The sequence below is a fragment of the Clinocottus analis genome, unplaced genomic scaffold (assembly GCF_023055335.1).
Source record: "Clinocottus analis isolate CAN_PGR_092001 unplaced genomic scaffold, fCliAna1.0.p SCAF_2, whole genome shotgun sequence".
NCBI classification, from domain to species: Eukaryota; Metazoa; Chordata; class Actinopteri; order Perciformes; family Cottidae; genus Clinocottus; species Clinocottus analis.
Genome location: NW_027175931.1, coordinates 4,751,035 through 4,764,420, shown reverse-complemented (window position 1 = coordinate 4,764,420; position 13,386 = coordinate 4,751,035). Strand labels below are relative to the sequence as shown.

Below are 13,386 nucleotides of genomic sequence, written 5' to 3'. Positions count from 1 at the left end.
ATGAATGTTAGAAAAGCTGCTTCATTTGTTGACTTCACCTGTTCAATATATTTCAGTCACACTGGGGCAACGTATCTGACAGGATCAAATGGTGTTTAAAGGATTTGGCATGGTAGATTAATTCGTCTGAAATTTTGATGTGAAACTAAGCACGGAGAAGGGGGGCTTTTCTTATTTTGTACTCACAACATTTGCAGATCTGTTTTTAAGCGTGTTAGTCACTGTGACATTGCAGCCAAATGGTGGTCACACCTCTGCTGCACCTACTGTGGTCTGTGGCGTCTCGTCCATGTTGGCAAAATATGAGTGCAACGATTTGAGTGCAAGTGCAGACTCTTTGATGATTTAGGATTTTCTTTCTGAGATTCAACTGCAAAACATTGCCGCTCGTGCTTTTACTTAACTCGGGCTTTGCCAATACGTAGCAGTTTATTCAAGATTTAATTGTCTCCACTGACTGGGTCATTTAGCTGATGAGTTTCTGGCAAGACGTGCTGATAAAGGGATTATTCGCAGCACTTTTTATTCCGTCTTTGTGCAGCGCGGATGAGGTTTGCGGCGTATTAACTATACGACGTGAAAAATGGATGAGCCTTCAATCTCAAGGTGACCCATCTGTGGCCTCAGCGCCGCTCTGCCTCATTATGATAATATCCCACATCAAATAGTTGGAATTTAAAGAGTTGTTTGATCTTCAGCTCAATTATTTTGACAAGTGGCTGCGTCACCGGCGTGAATGGAAGCTTTAGGAGGTAAACATGTGGAGACATAAACCGCATGAGCCATTTAGCCGTACCGACATGGAGCTATTGCTAGGACTGCAGGTTTCAATGTTATAATTTGTCAACAAGTGACAACACGGCGTGCAGAAAGTGGTTATTACTTTGCCTGGATGAACACACCAACGGAGCATTACTGTGTCAGCTTTTCGTTCTTCAAGGCTTGGCCTGCATGCCCGGACCCATCCATATTTGTTTTGTTCATGATGTTAGGAGCTGTTGAAGTGGGTCAAGTCTGCCAATATTAATATGAAATACTCTAATCCAATTAACCGTCACTTGGTATTTACGTGTGCAGGATAAAATGTAAATATAACATGCTAATGTTGAGTATATGTCACGTCTGTAACGAATGAAAAGCCCACTGGCTAAAAAAAAAAGGAAATGTTGGCATCGGAAGCATTCTGGTTTCTGTTATGTTTTTCAAGTAATATTGATCGTTCATGTTTGAGCCGTCTTTGGCCGAATGCAAGTAAGCAGAGAGCAAACACATTGACCGACATGCAGGATCCGAGACTGAAAAATCGGTGCTTGCAAAGATGTGATCTCCGTCCAGCCGACACACACAATTTATTCGGAAGAAGCATCGGACGAGCATACCTGTTTATCCAGTAGTTATATAGTTCCTGATCTGATCAAAGTCTGACTCCCAGCTTGGCTTCACGACAGTTTTACGAGGACAGAATACAGAAGTACAGACTCCAAGTGAGATATGTTTTTTTATTGGCATATATTGTCTTTGACCAGTGGTCTGATTCAAAGTGACTCTCTTCATCCGTCTGGTCCATGCAGTTTGCCCTGTCGCTGTCAGTGGATATTGCACGACATGAACCACGTCAGCATCATCATGGGTTTCAATCTCATTGCCACCACTCAGCTGCTCACCAGTGTTTCTTTGTTATATTGCAAGATGTTCGTATTGGCAACCACGGTATGTGGTTTATTTCAAGTGTAATCTGTATTTAAAGGCGCGGAGAAGCATTGCCTGTCAAGGACGTCGCGGTCCTGCTGGGGCGGGCGATGTTCATGATACCCTCGGGTCAGACCCGCCTGCCTCAGAGCAGTTTTACTAATAACAGGAAGCACGGCCACTGCAGCAGCTGCTAATGAGCAGCTGCCCACAGCCTCAGACAGCCTGATTACAGCAGGAAGAGTGTCGTTAACGTGCATAAATACTCTGAAACGTTCAGATGTAGCCATGTGCTAGCTGTGCTTCACAATCTGCGATCAAAGAGGAATATCACCGGTTAAAATTATCCCGGAAACCATGTTTGTGTGTACACTTGTAATCGTGTTTTGTTTGACTCTCATCAGCAGAGAGACACACCATTAATTATGCAACGTTAATTTCATATCAAAATGATGCACTTTTTTTCCCGGCCCCAGATTGATCGGAGGCAGCGCAGTAGGCTCGACCACGTCCCCGGAGAGTGAAGTTAAACTTGTGATAACAGCCAGCACTGCTTTATCATTATTGTTAATATCGCTGATTGCAGAGTCTCGCTGCTGAATCAGCAGGTGCTCAATGGGAGGGCTGGCTTATAACTCTGATTATTCACCATGAACGCAGCATGCTACCTCCTACCATGGTCGCTAACGCAGCATTAGACGGGCATGAAAAGGCTGCTGGGTATTTTCTAAAGTGCCATGGTGCTCGTCCGCTCCTCTACATTGAGAGAGGGGGCAGTGCGTCGCATAATAAATGTTTAAATGTTCTGCTTGCAGGTTTAGGTGCTATGTAAACCATTACAGCTGCACAAAGCAACCTACATTGTCTTTTTATACTGTAAGTTGAAGGGTTTTGCTAAAATGTCGCAGTTGTATAACATCCTTTGTTACACCTGTTGGCCTTTTCGAGAGAGAGAGAGAGAGAGAGAGAGAGAGAAAGAGAGAGAGAGAGAGAGTGAGAGAGAGAGAGTGAGAGAGAGAGAGAGAGAGAGAGAGAGAGAGAGAGAGAGAGAGAGAGAGAGAGAGAGAGACTGCATGCTGTCTTTTGACCCAGATATGTAGGGACTGTGTGATATATTCATGGCCACTGTAATTTAATGTGACGTTCAATAGATGGCGGGAATTTAATTTTCTTTTTTTCCCCTTGATCATGCTCCGAGCAGTCGCAGTTGTCATTGGAAACAGAAGCTGGGGGTCTTAATTTTAGGCCGGGCTTTTGTGCTTTTTTAGGTCACCATGTGTTTTCTATCAAAGTGCCAGACTCGCAAGTCCACAGTGGTGTGTGTTTGTGCTGTGGGTTATCCGTGTCTGCTTGTATTCATGTTGTTTGCATCAACGTTAATGCTCTTTCTTTTTCTTCTCCTTCTTTTTTTTTTTTTTTTTACAACACAGGTTTTTGTTGGTAGTCAGTGGGATGTTAGCGCTCCGGCAGCGGGACTGACTGAAGGAGCATGGTGAAACACCAACCCCTCCAGGTCTACGAGCGCCAGCTGTGTTTGTCATCCATCACCGGGCTCTACGGTTGCCGCTGGAAGCGCTATCAACGGTCCCATGATGACACCACCAAGGTGAGAGGTGGAGGAAGTTTGACATTTTTACCTGGAGAAAAAAAAACACACACAATTTTTTTTATTTTTTTGGATATGAAGCTCAGTCACACAAGAATTGTCACAACAATGGGTAGCAAAGCAGTAGGAAATGGATTGAGGCTTCCTTTCGCTGTCATTGATTATCTCACAAGATAAGCTGTACACACACTCGTGTGTTCACATCAGGTCGGCAGTGAATGAGACCTCATTATGTCAATCTCTGTGTAATTCATCTGGCCACGGTCATTTCAATGACAACTGTACTGTCCTGGGAGATCGATGGAGAATGATATTACTTTTCACCTCCTTTTATTAATAGCGTTTCTTTTTAGAAATTAGAAAAAATGCAACATATAAAACTCAGCGAACCATCTGTGCTCCTAATGGTGCCCAGATACAGTTGTCTCTCAGTCAACATTGATTAACAATGAACAATTATCTCAGTATGTCCTTGCTTGCTTATTCCCCACTCGACAACCTTGAGCTTTCATTTGATATTACAATACTCCACTCGTTCCAGTAGTCTGTCGTCTCCTGCTCTCTGCACATGTTTTATTACTGTAATCTGATTTTTCTATGAACATTATCCATCACATGTTTTAGTTTTTCTCTGTACCTGGGTCTCGTATGAAGCCTCGAGCGTGGCGATTGTGCTACACATTATTTTTAAGCATTTCAATGTATTGTTTATTTTTAAAGACCTCTTAAGAATCTCAATCAATGGTTCATGATTTCTAATTTTGAATTTGTTGTTACACTTTCTTGATAGTGTGCACCCAGAAAAGTCACATTTCACACCCAACCAAAGCACCGCTGTGCTGTCCCCCCCCCTCTTCTAAAATAAGGAGCAAAAGTATTACAGCCGACACAAGATGAGGAATTTGTCCTGACCTTTCCCTTTTATCTCTATTCCGTATTTAGGAAGGACACACAGGTTATGTTGCTGCAACAAACACACAGCACATTACCTTGTGACACACACACACACACACTTACACACACATACACACACACATACATACTCAGACACTAGGTTGGATCACTTATTTATGCCCACATACCACACTGCAGACAGGCAGAGCCCCAGGACACAGACAATAGACTCATGTCACTCCTCACACAGATGGCAAAAGCAAATATATGTTGTGCATTAAACCTACATTATGTGTGTCAACAAAGAGAGCCAAACAACACAGGCGGTGATGAGTAATGCAATTGTGGAACAAAAATAAAAAGACATAGCTTTTTCCCCCCCCCTGTCCTGTTTGCAGGAAACTGGACACCATGTAGCTCTGTTTCCTGTTGCAAGTGGTTGTCTTTCAGTCCAACTGATAGGATAGCGCAGAGTCAGCATTCTTTGTTCACGGCGCTCATCCTTTGTTTTGACCGCGTGGCACTGGACCGCACTTGTCTTGACCCCAGTGTAAGAAGCACACAGTCGGGCACATGCACTCCGTCAGCGGGCCGACAATTTCTGCTCAGTTGGTTCATCCAGCGGATATTTTCCTCTTCAACTGGCTTTCACTGTGTGTACATAATGAGGGATTGAGCCACAATAATGTGTTCTACAATACTTTTACACAATAGATACCTATACTGAAAGTGCAATAATGAAGAATAAAGGAACAGAGTGGCGTAATCTGCTATTTATTTGTTTGCTTTATCCCAGTCAAGGAGCAGTCATTTCCTTTGGAGGATGCTTCCTCGCATAGGTCAAGGGGATGTCATACAAGACTGCATCTTTAAAGATCCCAGTAAACAAACTGTGGCCAATCAAGGACAGGTATCGGCTACATGTAACGGGACCTGATCGAATCACAGACGCGTGAGACCTGAGAATCTCATGTTGAGACAGCTGTCGGCTCATTCATAATCTACAAGTGGATCGTGCTATTTCTCCTCTTTTTTTTTCTTCTTTGCTCACTGTAATGATCCATTCGGGTTGTCTGTCTGTCTGTCTGTCTGTCTGGGCGCAGTTCCTTCTGTCTGTGTTCAAGGTGCTTTGTAGGAACACGGCACACGTCACGCGGTGCAAGCCGATCTGGCCTCTCAGTAATAATTGAAAGTATTTCCATTTAGCCAGTCTTTACCATTCAGTCACACAAAGGCTTCTAAAATAGAAGTAAAGCTGCTCCGCCTCCTTCGGTCCATTATCCTGCGGTCTTCATTATCCCTGGCCAGTGAAATATGGGACGAACGCGACAACAGAGTTACCTTGAACAAGCACTTACACCCAGGACTACACAAAGTGCAATATTGTCGATGTCGAGGCAATATCGAATGAGCCGGCTTCAAATACAAACTAATTGTTGTCAAATCAAATTGTTCATTTTTTTGCGGGGGTCTGATTTCAGCTTTTAAACCGGTATTCATTTCTACTGGAAAATCATCTTCATTTTGTGTAATTGATCACGTACTTGAGCGCTCGTCCCTCCGGCTGTCTGGCCGAAAGGTCATAAACTTTAATAAAGCGCGTGAGCTGACTGGGTGATGAGGGTGTGATGGGTGGTCTGAGATGTGTTTTAAGAAAGGAAATGGTAATACGTTCATCTGGACTTTTGACTGTCATGTATATTACATTCATTTTACTGAAGAAGACAAAGTCGCTGTAATATTTAAGATAAGCTTCATTCTTTCAACACAATATTAGATTTTGTCAGTTTTTCTTGAAAAAGAGATGATCATATTCTCTCTCCATAACTCTCACCTTCTCCAAGGCGTCTGTCCTCTTTATCCTAATGTCATTTATTCTAACATATTAATCTGTATTGACAATATTGTTAATAAGATACATTTATCGTTGCACTCCTGTCTAATCTGAATAGCAGGGCATGCATGTGGGTTGTGAAGCCACAGTTTCATCTGTTTATTTAATGGTTAGTCCACTTTATTTTAGATCATGTGCTTTAAATTCAAAGGCTCGTCATGAAATATTGAGTAAATGTGTTCATAACACCCTTTTTATTGTTTATTTAATTTGTATATGTTGTGTATCTGACAACTTTAACTCGTTTGAGTCCTCTTTGAGGCCAAACCTATTAATAGCTGCTCAGTTGTGAGCCTTCTCCTCTTTGACTTATGTGACGGCGATGTGAATAACTACATTTTGGAGAAGTTGGATGACGCCAACTTGTGCTTTAGGGAATTGTTTCATATTCACAATATTCTGATACCTTATAGACAAAACTTTCAGAAGATTAATCGGTGGTGGTAGTAATAATAATAATAATTAGTTCCAGTCTTGCGCCTCACTCTTACTGGAATGCAAAATAATTAATGGTCATTGAAGTATGTTTGATAATAGATTATTTGGCAGCATCAATGGAAATGCTATAAATATGTGGTGACGTGTCAGGGGACCGGCTGTTTCGCCCTACTTCTCTGAAAAAGATTCAGCCAATCAATCGATGTTGCAGATAATGAAACTAGGCCTGGGCGAGAGAGGGATTTATCTGTAGCTTCACTACATTTCTGTGACCCTTTTACGCGAGAGCCTCTGGTTTTGGGGCCGTCACTTTTATGTGTACACGCAGAAGGTCGCCCTGCGAAAGTGAAACACTGCGGAAGAATCAAAGCAGCTGTCGCTAAGAAACTGAGGCAAACTATGTTAAATCTAAGATATCCAGCTGTTGACGCCCAAGTGCTTTGATAAGTGGCGTGGTTGCTGAACAACATGCTTACTTTATCTGCCGTGATTAGAAAATCCTCGAGCTATATACGTCCTGGTGTGTGACCGTTCCGCCCTGTGATGGATACATTGAGTGCCTTATGCGATGGTCTACCTTTTTAAAAAAAAGAAGAATCCTGAAGCATCCGGTAAATGCAACACGTGTGCAATGTGAAAGCTGTTTAGAACGACGTTTCAATGACTTCAAGTGTGTGGACGTTCAGACTGGCTGGCACCGCCTGTGATCAGTTCAGTTTAGAGCCGGACTGTGGATCTCGCAAGAGGCTCAAACACAATAACCACGGATATTGCAACAGAAATTAATGTGATCCTCTCTCAGTAGAGCAGCGGTCAGATTTTTAAGGGGGGGGTTTAAAAGTGAGAAGTATTGCAGGGTCAACATATTATTGGCCGCAACGGTGGCATGAACTCCTGTTTATTTATAAAATCTACACATTAAATATTAGCAAATGAACAACCCTTATCTGTAAAACACATCAAAAAGTGTTATTTCTTTATTTGTAATCTCAGTATGCTTAAAGGAATGTCGATAATGGAGGTTCAGTATTATAAAGGTGTGGTATGGCTGCATTATAAAGCAGCGCACACCCTTTGTGAAATGCCGGGGATTCATCTGGACACGCTCAGGAATGTGACAAGAGACTGAGGCGTTAAGGCCCTCGCAGGGAAAGAAGCACCGTCAGCGAAAGAATAACGGCCATGTTTTTTTTTTTTTTTCCTTTCTTCTTTTCTTTTCTGCTCGACGCGAGCTGAAAATAATCTCTCCTGCATTCACATGAGTTGTCGGGTTCGTTCACACCCTCCAACGTGTTTGTGTTTGTTTGCAGCCGTCGGGCTTCGTCAGCAAATGTATTCAGGACCATCCCGCGGCATAGTTTCTCTCCCCAGTAGTTGGCGCGTTAGACGGCGACAAACTGAGTCAAGCTGTCAATCTAATTGAACGCATCATTTAATTGTGTGTCGTCGACATAGGAAATCCACATGTTGGCTATTAAAACATACTATGGAAGCATATTACATTGAGTAAATGGATAATAAACTAGGAAATAGGAACAAATTGGTCTGATTTGCATGTTCTCTGAGCTTGGGTATTTTGCCTTTTGGAAATTTTCAGCACCTTTTTAGTATTTTACCAGTACAGTCGTGACTATTGCTCTTCCCTCTGACTAATCTTGCCGTATAGTCGCTATGAACTGTAACTCACATTAGGAGTTTATGTCGCCGCCAGAAGCACACAAGCAGCCGAGCACAAAAAGTGTTGAGAAAGTCGTCCTGTGATATCGGTGCAGAGAACAGACAGTGTGTCACTGGAGCTGGTGACACACTGTACATGACGCGAGGACGCCTTCTTCACGTCGTCCTCCTCGCACACAAAGTAACCAGCGCGGACCCAAACATGCCTATGTTTTCTTTTCCGATCATACCGTAGCTCTCCAAAAGAAATGTTTGCAGTTGTTATTAATAAACCCGTCATCCTGTGTGATTCATAGACCCTCTGTCTGTGTTCTGTCTCCGTCTCATGGTCGGGGTTAAAGCACAGAAAGCTGCTGTCCGTTGCTTTTGTGGGTTTTACGTTTTGTATTCGTTCACACAGCGATACGCGACTCAACAGCGTGCATTTGTTTTTTGTGTGTGACTGTTTTTATTGTTCCAGCACTTCTCAGGAACATTTCATCCTGGCTCCATATTTGGTACGAGGTTGACTTGCAAATTAGATAAACGTGTATTGTGTGGCCATTTGCTTTGTTGAAATAATCCTACAGCATGTGTACATGCGTTTTCTTCCGTGTGTCTGATTAGGTAATGCATGTTTGTCCATGCATGTGTAACCTGAGCAGCTGCCGAGCATTAATAATAACCCTCCTATATGCCACAATATGTTGCAGCCTATAATAAATATATTGCCGTCTAGATCCTGTTTGACATATCGCAGCATTCTTGGAGGGAAAAGAAAGAGCACACAGATCGCTCAGTCATGTTGGCATTATTATTAGCTTTTGCTCTTGCAGGGAAAAGTAGGGCAAATGAATATCAGAAAAACCCCCTGCAACCATTACAAAATCAATGCCTCATTTTCCTGCTTTGAATTTAATTGGGATTGTCCCAAAGGACCACATTAAAAGCGCCAGAAAGTCTACACACATCTGTTAAGTGTTTAATCTATTAGATATCTCTGTACATTCATGTACGATAAGTACAGGAAGGTGGACTCCACACACACACCTTTCAGCCCAAATGACATTCACCACACAATAACGGGAGAACCCACAACTATGGTCACTGCAAGATGATTGACTTAAATGATCTTTGCCACAGATGAGTTTATTTGCATGAACTACATTTAGTACATTTAATTCTAATAGACCCGATGCTGGGCAGTGTAAAACTCTGCATGTGGGAAGCAAAGGAGCACAAAACAATATTCTTGAGCTCACAATGTGAGGAAAGATTGGTTAAATAGCTGGATGGCGTGAGCTCAACAGGAACATGTGTGTTTATAATTGGAAAAACCCTCCCAGAATGATGCGAGACATTTTCAACTTCACAAGATTACTGCTTTGTAATAGAATATAAAAAAAGAAGAAAATCCATTAAGCCGATTTAATAAATAAATAATTGGCTGCTTCGATCGTAATCCTCTGAACTGGACTGGCTGTGAGCCATATGAAGTGGAGAGAAATACAAAGTTCAGACAGGAAAGCCACTGAGGGATACTGAAAGGTAAAATTGTGTCGGCTGTTATTGCAATGCGGCGCTTTTTTTTTTTTTAGAGCAGACGGCGCCTGTAGAAAGACCGTATATGCTCCTTTTTTAATTTGCTACAACATTCTTCGCGGCCGCCGCTTTCGTCTTTTAAATATTTCCGAACAAAGGTCAAAGTTGTGGAGCGTCTCTCTCTTTCCTCACACCTGCTATTCCCAGATGTTAAACCACTGCTGCAGTTTCCTCTGCACAGGGGTGAGTCAGCAATGATCAGTTTCATGCTATTTTTAGTGTTTTTCGCAGGCCCTCAAAGTAATTTTGCAGAGAAGAAAACCACTATGCGACTTGTAAGCACCTGCGCTGCTGGCGTGTTTCCTTAATCCTTGAAACAAACCACTCTGAGGAATATTTTTAACATCAGAGAACTTAATGAGCAAGTGGAGGATTTTCTGGAATACATGCTTTTTAAGTTTTAATGAGTGTTATTTTTTTCCTTGATCCATTCGATCCTTCTATTTGTAGCAGTGGCGTTTGTTCTTTAAGGCCTTTCCTATAACTTCTATCCTTTTTCAATATTTCTGGGTTGGAAAGCCAAATTAGTTTCTCAATACAGAAGTGTAATCTTCGCCACTGCAGTTTTCTGGGCAACATTACGACAGAAAGGGTCCCTGCTGGTTCTTTAAAAGTCACTGCAATGTTTTTGAAATACGTTTTAATTACAGCCCACATCGTAATTTGATTTGAATTAAAGCTAATTCAATAGCTCTGAATCTTTCAAGGGAGATCTTGTCCTCTTTGTCCTCTATGATTTCTCCAAGGGGCAAACAGCACGACTCTAGTCGGAATAATTATGAGACCAACGAACGATGGATGAATGTGGCTGCGTTTGTCGTTTGGAGTCAGTTCTTGGCATGTGCATGAAGATTGAGCAGAGAATATGGACACTGGCATGAATGTATTCAACGAGAGAATCTGTAATGTCCCATAAAGCAGTAGATCCCAGACAATTGAAGCGATTGAATCCGACGAATCCTTCGGGATTCAGTTCATTAGGTGATCCGATTAATTAAAGAGACATCGGTGTGGGTCACTTATCGACTGCACTACATCGTCACAGCTCTCTCGGGGGCTTCTCAGGTCGCATTTCAGCATAATTCGGGAGGGATGGAGGGAAAGGGGGGCTAATGACAGGGCTGGAGCAACATCCTCTTTCACGAGCAAGGTTGTATCCCCGAGGTATTTCCAGGTAGTCATTTCGGACCATGGGAATCAGCGTCGCTGCTTTCTCATCAACGTCATTCTCATTTCACATCTCATTTCTTGTCACAGACGCACAACATGGACTCACACACCGAGACCAGTGACCTTTTTTGTGACTGGAATTGATTTGCCGTGCTCTTTTTTTTTTTGTTAGACATATCTGAACGTAGGTAAATGTGTTTGGGGTTAAACATTTTTTTATTTTATTTTTTGTAGTTTGATAAAAACAATAAAACCACACAAAGTGTTACAGTATTTGCTTAAGAAAGCTATTAGTAAGTGATTTTCCAGCTTTTACTTTTTAGGGTTATTTCCTGCCTGTATTATTCGGTGCCCTCATATTATCTGATGAACGTGGACCTTCTTGCATAATGTTTTTTCTTGCATGTCTGAAAATCACTCAGAGGCCGTGTCCATATATGAGAGGCAGGGGATCGAAGCAGCTTCCCCTCGGGCTTGTTTCCCTTTTTTGTGCAACTAGTCTCTGTTATGCCGTAAACCCATGCCCAGAAGTGAATTAAAAGATCTATGTACACAGTCGCGAAAGCTCTTAAAACAAGATTGTGGCCGAAACATGACCTTCAAATGCTGCACTGGAATAGTTTCAGGCAGAAGAGTTTGATTGTGTCACGTTTTGAATTGTCCTTACTTAACCTTTTGGATTTTGTGAGCGGGGAAAAAAAACTCACCGGCAATGAGACCGGATATAAACAGGTCAGGCGGACTGTCTTACCTGTGCGTTGCATCAGCTGGCCGTGGTGATAATCTGATCCCCGGCACAGACAACAATGGTGCATTAAAGATGATATGCTTAGGTTACTTAACCGAGTCTTTATCTTAACTACAGTGCACACAATTTACTCTTACATGTGACTTTTCAAAGACATTTAGATGGAAATTGACAATATTGATTGGCCTATTTTATTTTATTTTTCTTGGCTCATTGTTTTTTTTGTTTCACACTGTTCTTGCAGCTCAAACTGACAACTTTTAAATTGCTTTTTTTGTCCGATGAGCAGTCCAAACTCCAAAAAACACTAATTTTAACAGATATGGAACAGACACTTCTGCAAATCCTCTGACTTTAGAGCTCAGAAAATGTTTGGCATGTTTGCTTTGCAACTACAACAACACACCAACAATCTAAACGCATCATAAAATCAAATATCGATGATTGATGTTATGTTTAATGTAAACCAGACGTGTGCGTATATTTGGTCAAAGTCTTTGCCTTCCTCCCCGAACACGCTGGACACGAAAAATCTATAATGTCCACAAATCCAGTTGACGTCTTCAAGCGATTTGGCTTTTTCTCCCCAGAAGGAACAGATTTTCTGAGAAAATAGCCAGTTTGTCCAGATAAGACAAACTTTAAGTCCTGAATATATGGCTTTGTTTAAAGTAGAGCGATGGATATGGACGTGCATGTATCCTCTTGAGTATGACCTCGAGGTTGAGCTCACGCCGGTCTCTATCTGAAGATGTTGCCAATTTAATAGCTGCTATAGTGCGAAGGTGCGCGGCAGATGAGGACAGTAATTAGTCAGCTAGCGTGTGAAGTTATTAAAAGGCGTATGAGGGAATACTCTCTCCGGAGGTCGGCAGCCGACTTAACACCATGTGCTCCGCGTAGGTAATTGTGTAGAAAGTTAACTTCTAATGAGCTCTGCTGCTGACTGCAGAAGTTGTGCTTGTCAAGACAACTTGTACAAATTCCTCCCACATGTCATGACATTCAGCATAATAGTTTTGTCCACAACAGCAGAATTTATTCATTACATATTTTTCCTTTGTTTTCTTTTGCAGCAGATTAAGTCATGTGTCTTCTGTCAATTCTAATTCAACATAGTGGGTCCACAAGCATAACGGATTGTGTTTATTTGTGTGTGTGTGTGTGTGTGTTGCAGTGGGAGCTGCTGTGGTCCCTCATCCTGCTCTTCACCTTCTGTCTGCTGCTGGTCTGGTTCTACTTCTGGTGGGAGGCACACAACGACTACAATGAGTTCAACTGGTGAGCGCAGAGCCAAACGCAGCGCTTCTCCGTGCCGTCGGGTCAAACCGGAGCCAGACGCCATATTGTGTCGGTCGTAAATGAATTCTATCCATGCTTTGTGGATTTCCCTAAATCATCAGTTTAATCCGTCCACCGCCTTTTAATCTGAGCGGAGACCACCCAGCCCTCCGCAGATTAACCCCATTACATAACAGAGATGGCTCGCCCGACGTTTCCGATACTGTAAATGACTTTGCCCCGTGCTCCCCTCACGTGACCACAAGTTTGACTGAAAACATCATGAACTACCAAAACGTTAGATTTATTCCAGCCTTAATTCATCCGTTTTCAATTGCATGTTCTTATGCAAAAGGACTTCCTGTCCTGAAAGTGAGAAAACGAGTATGAATAATTGATACATCAGAA

The 13,386-nt window shown here is 42.2% G+C and overlaps 1 protein-coding gene across 4 annotated transcripts in view; it reads left to right on the top strand.

Annotated features, from left to right (window-relative positions):
- Positions 1–13,386, top strand: part of gdpd5b (glycerophosphodiester phosphodiesterase domain containing 5b) — a 39,800-nt gene that overhangs the window by 12,283 nt on the left and 14,131 nt on the right. For all 4 annotated transcript variants that reach the window (XR_011077935.1, XM_068584978.1, XM_068584979.1 and 1 more), the window contains exons 2-3: positions 3,120–3,295; positions 12,875–12,978. Coding sequence is in view for 3 of the 4 variants with exons in the window: in XM_068584978.1 (XP_068441079.1) it covers positions 3,179–3,295; positions 12,875–12,978 (221 nt within the window). In the remaining variant the exon portion in view is untranslated. The remainder of the gene's footprint in view (positions 1–3,119; positions 3,296–12,874; positions 12,979–13,386) is intronic.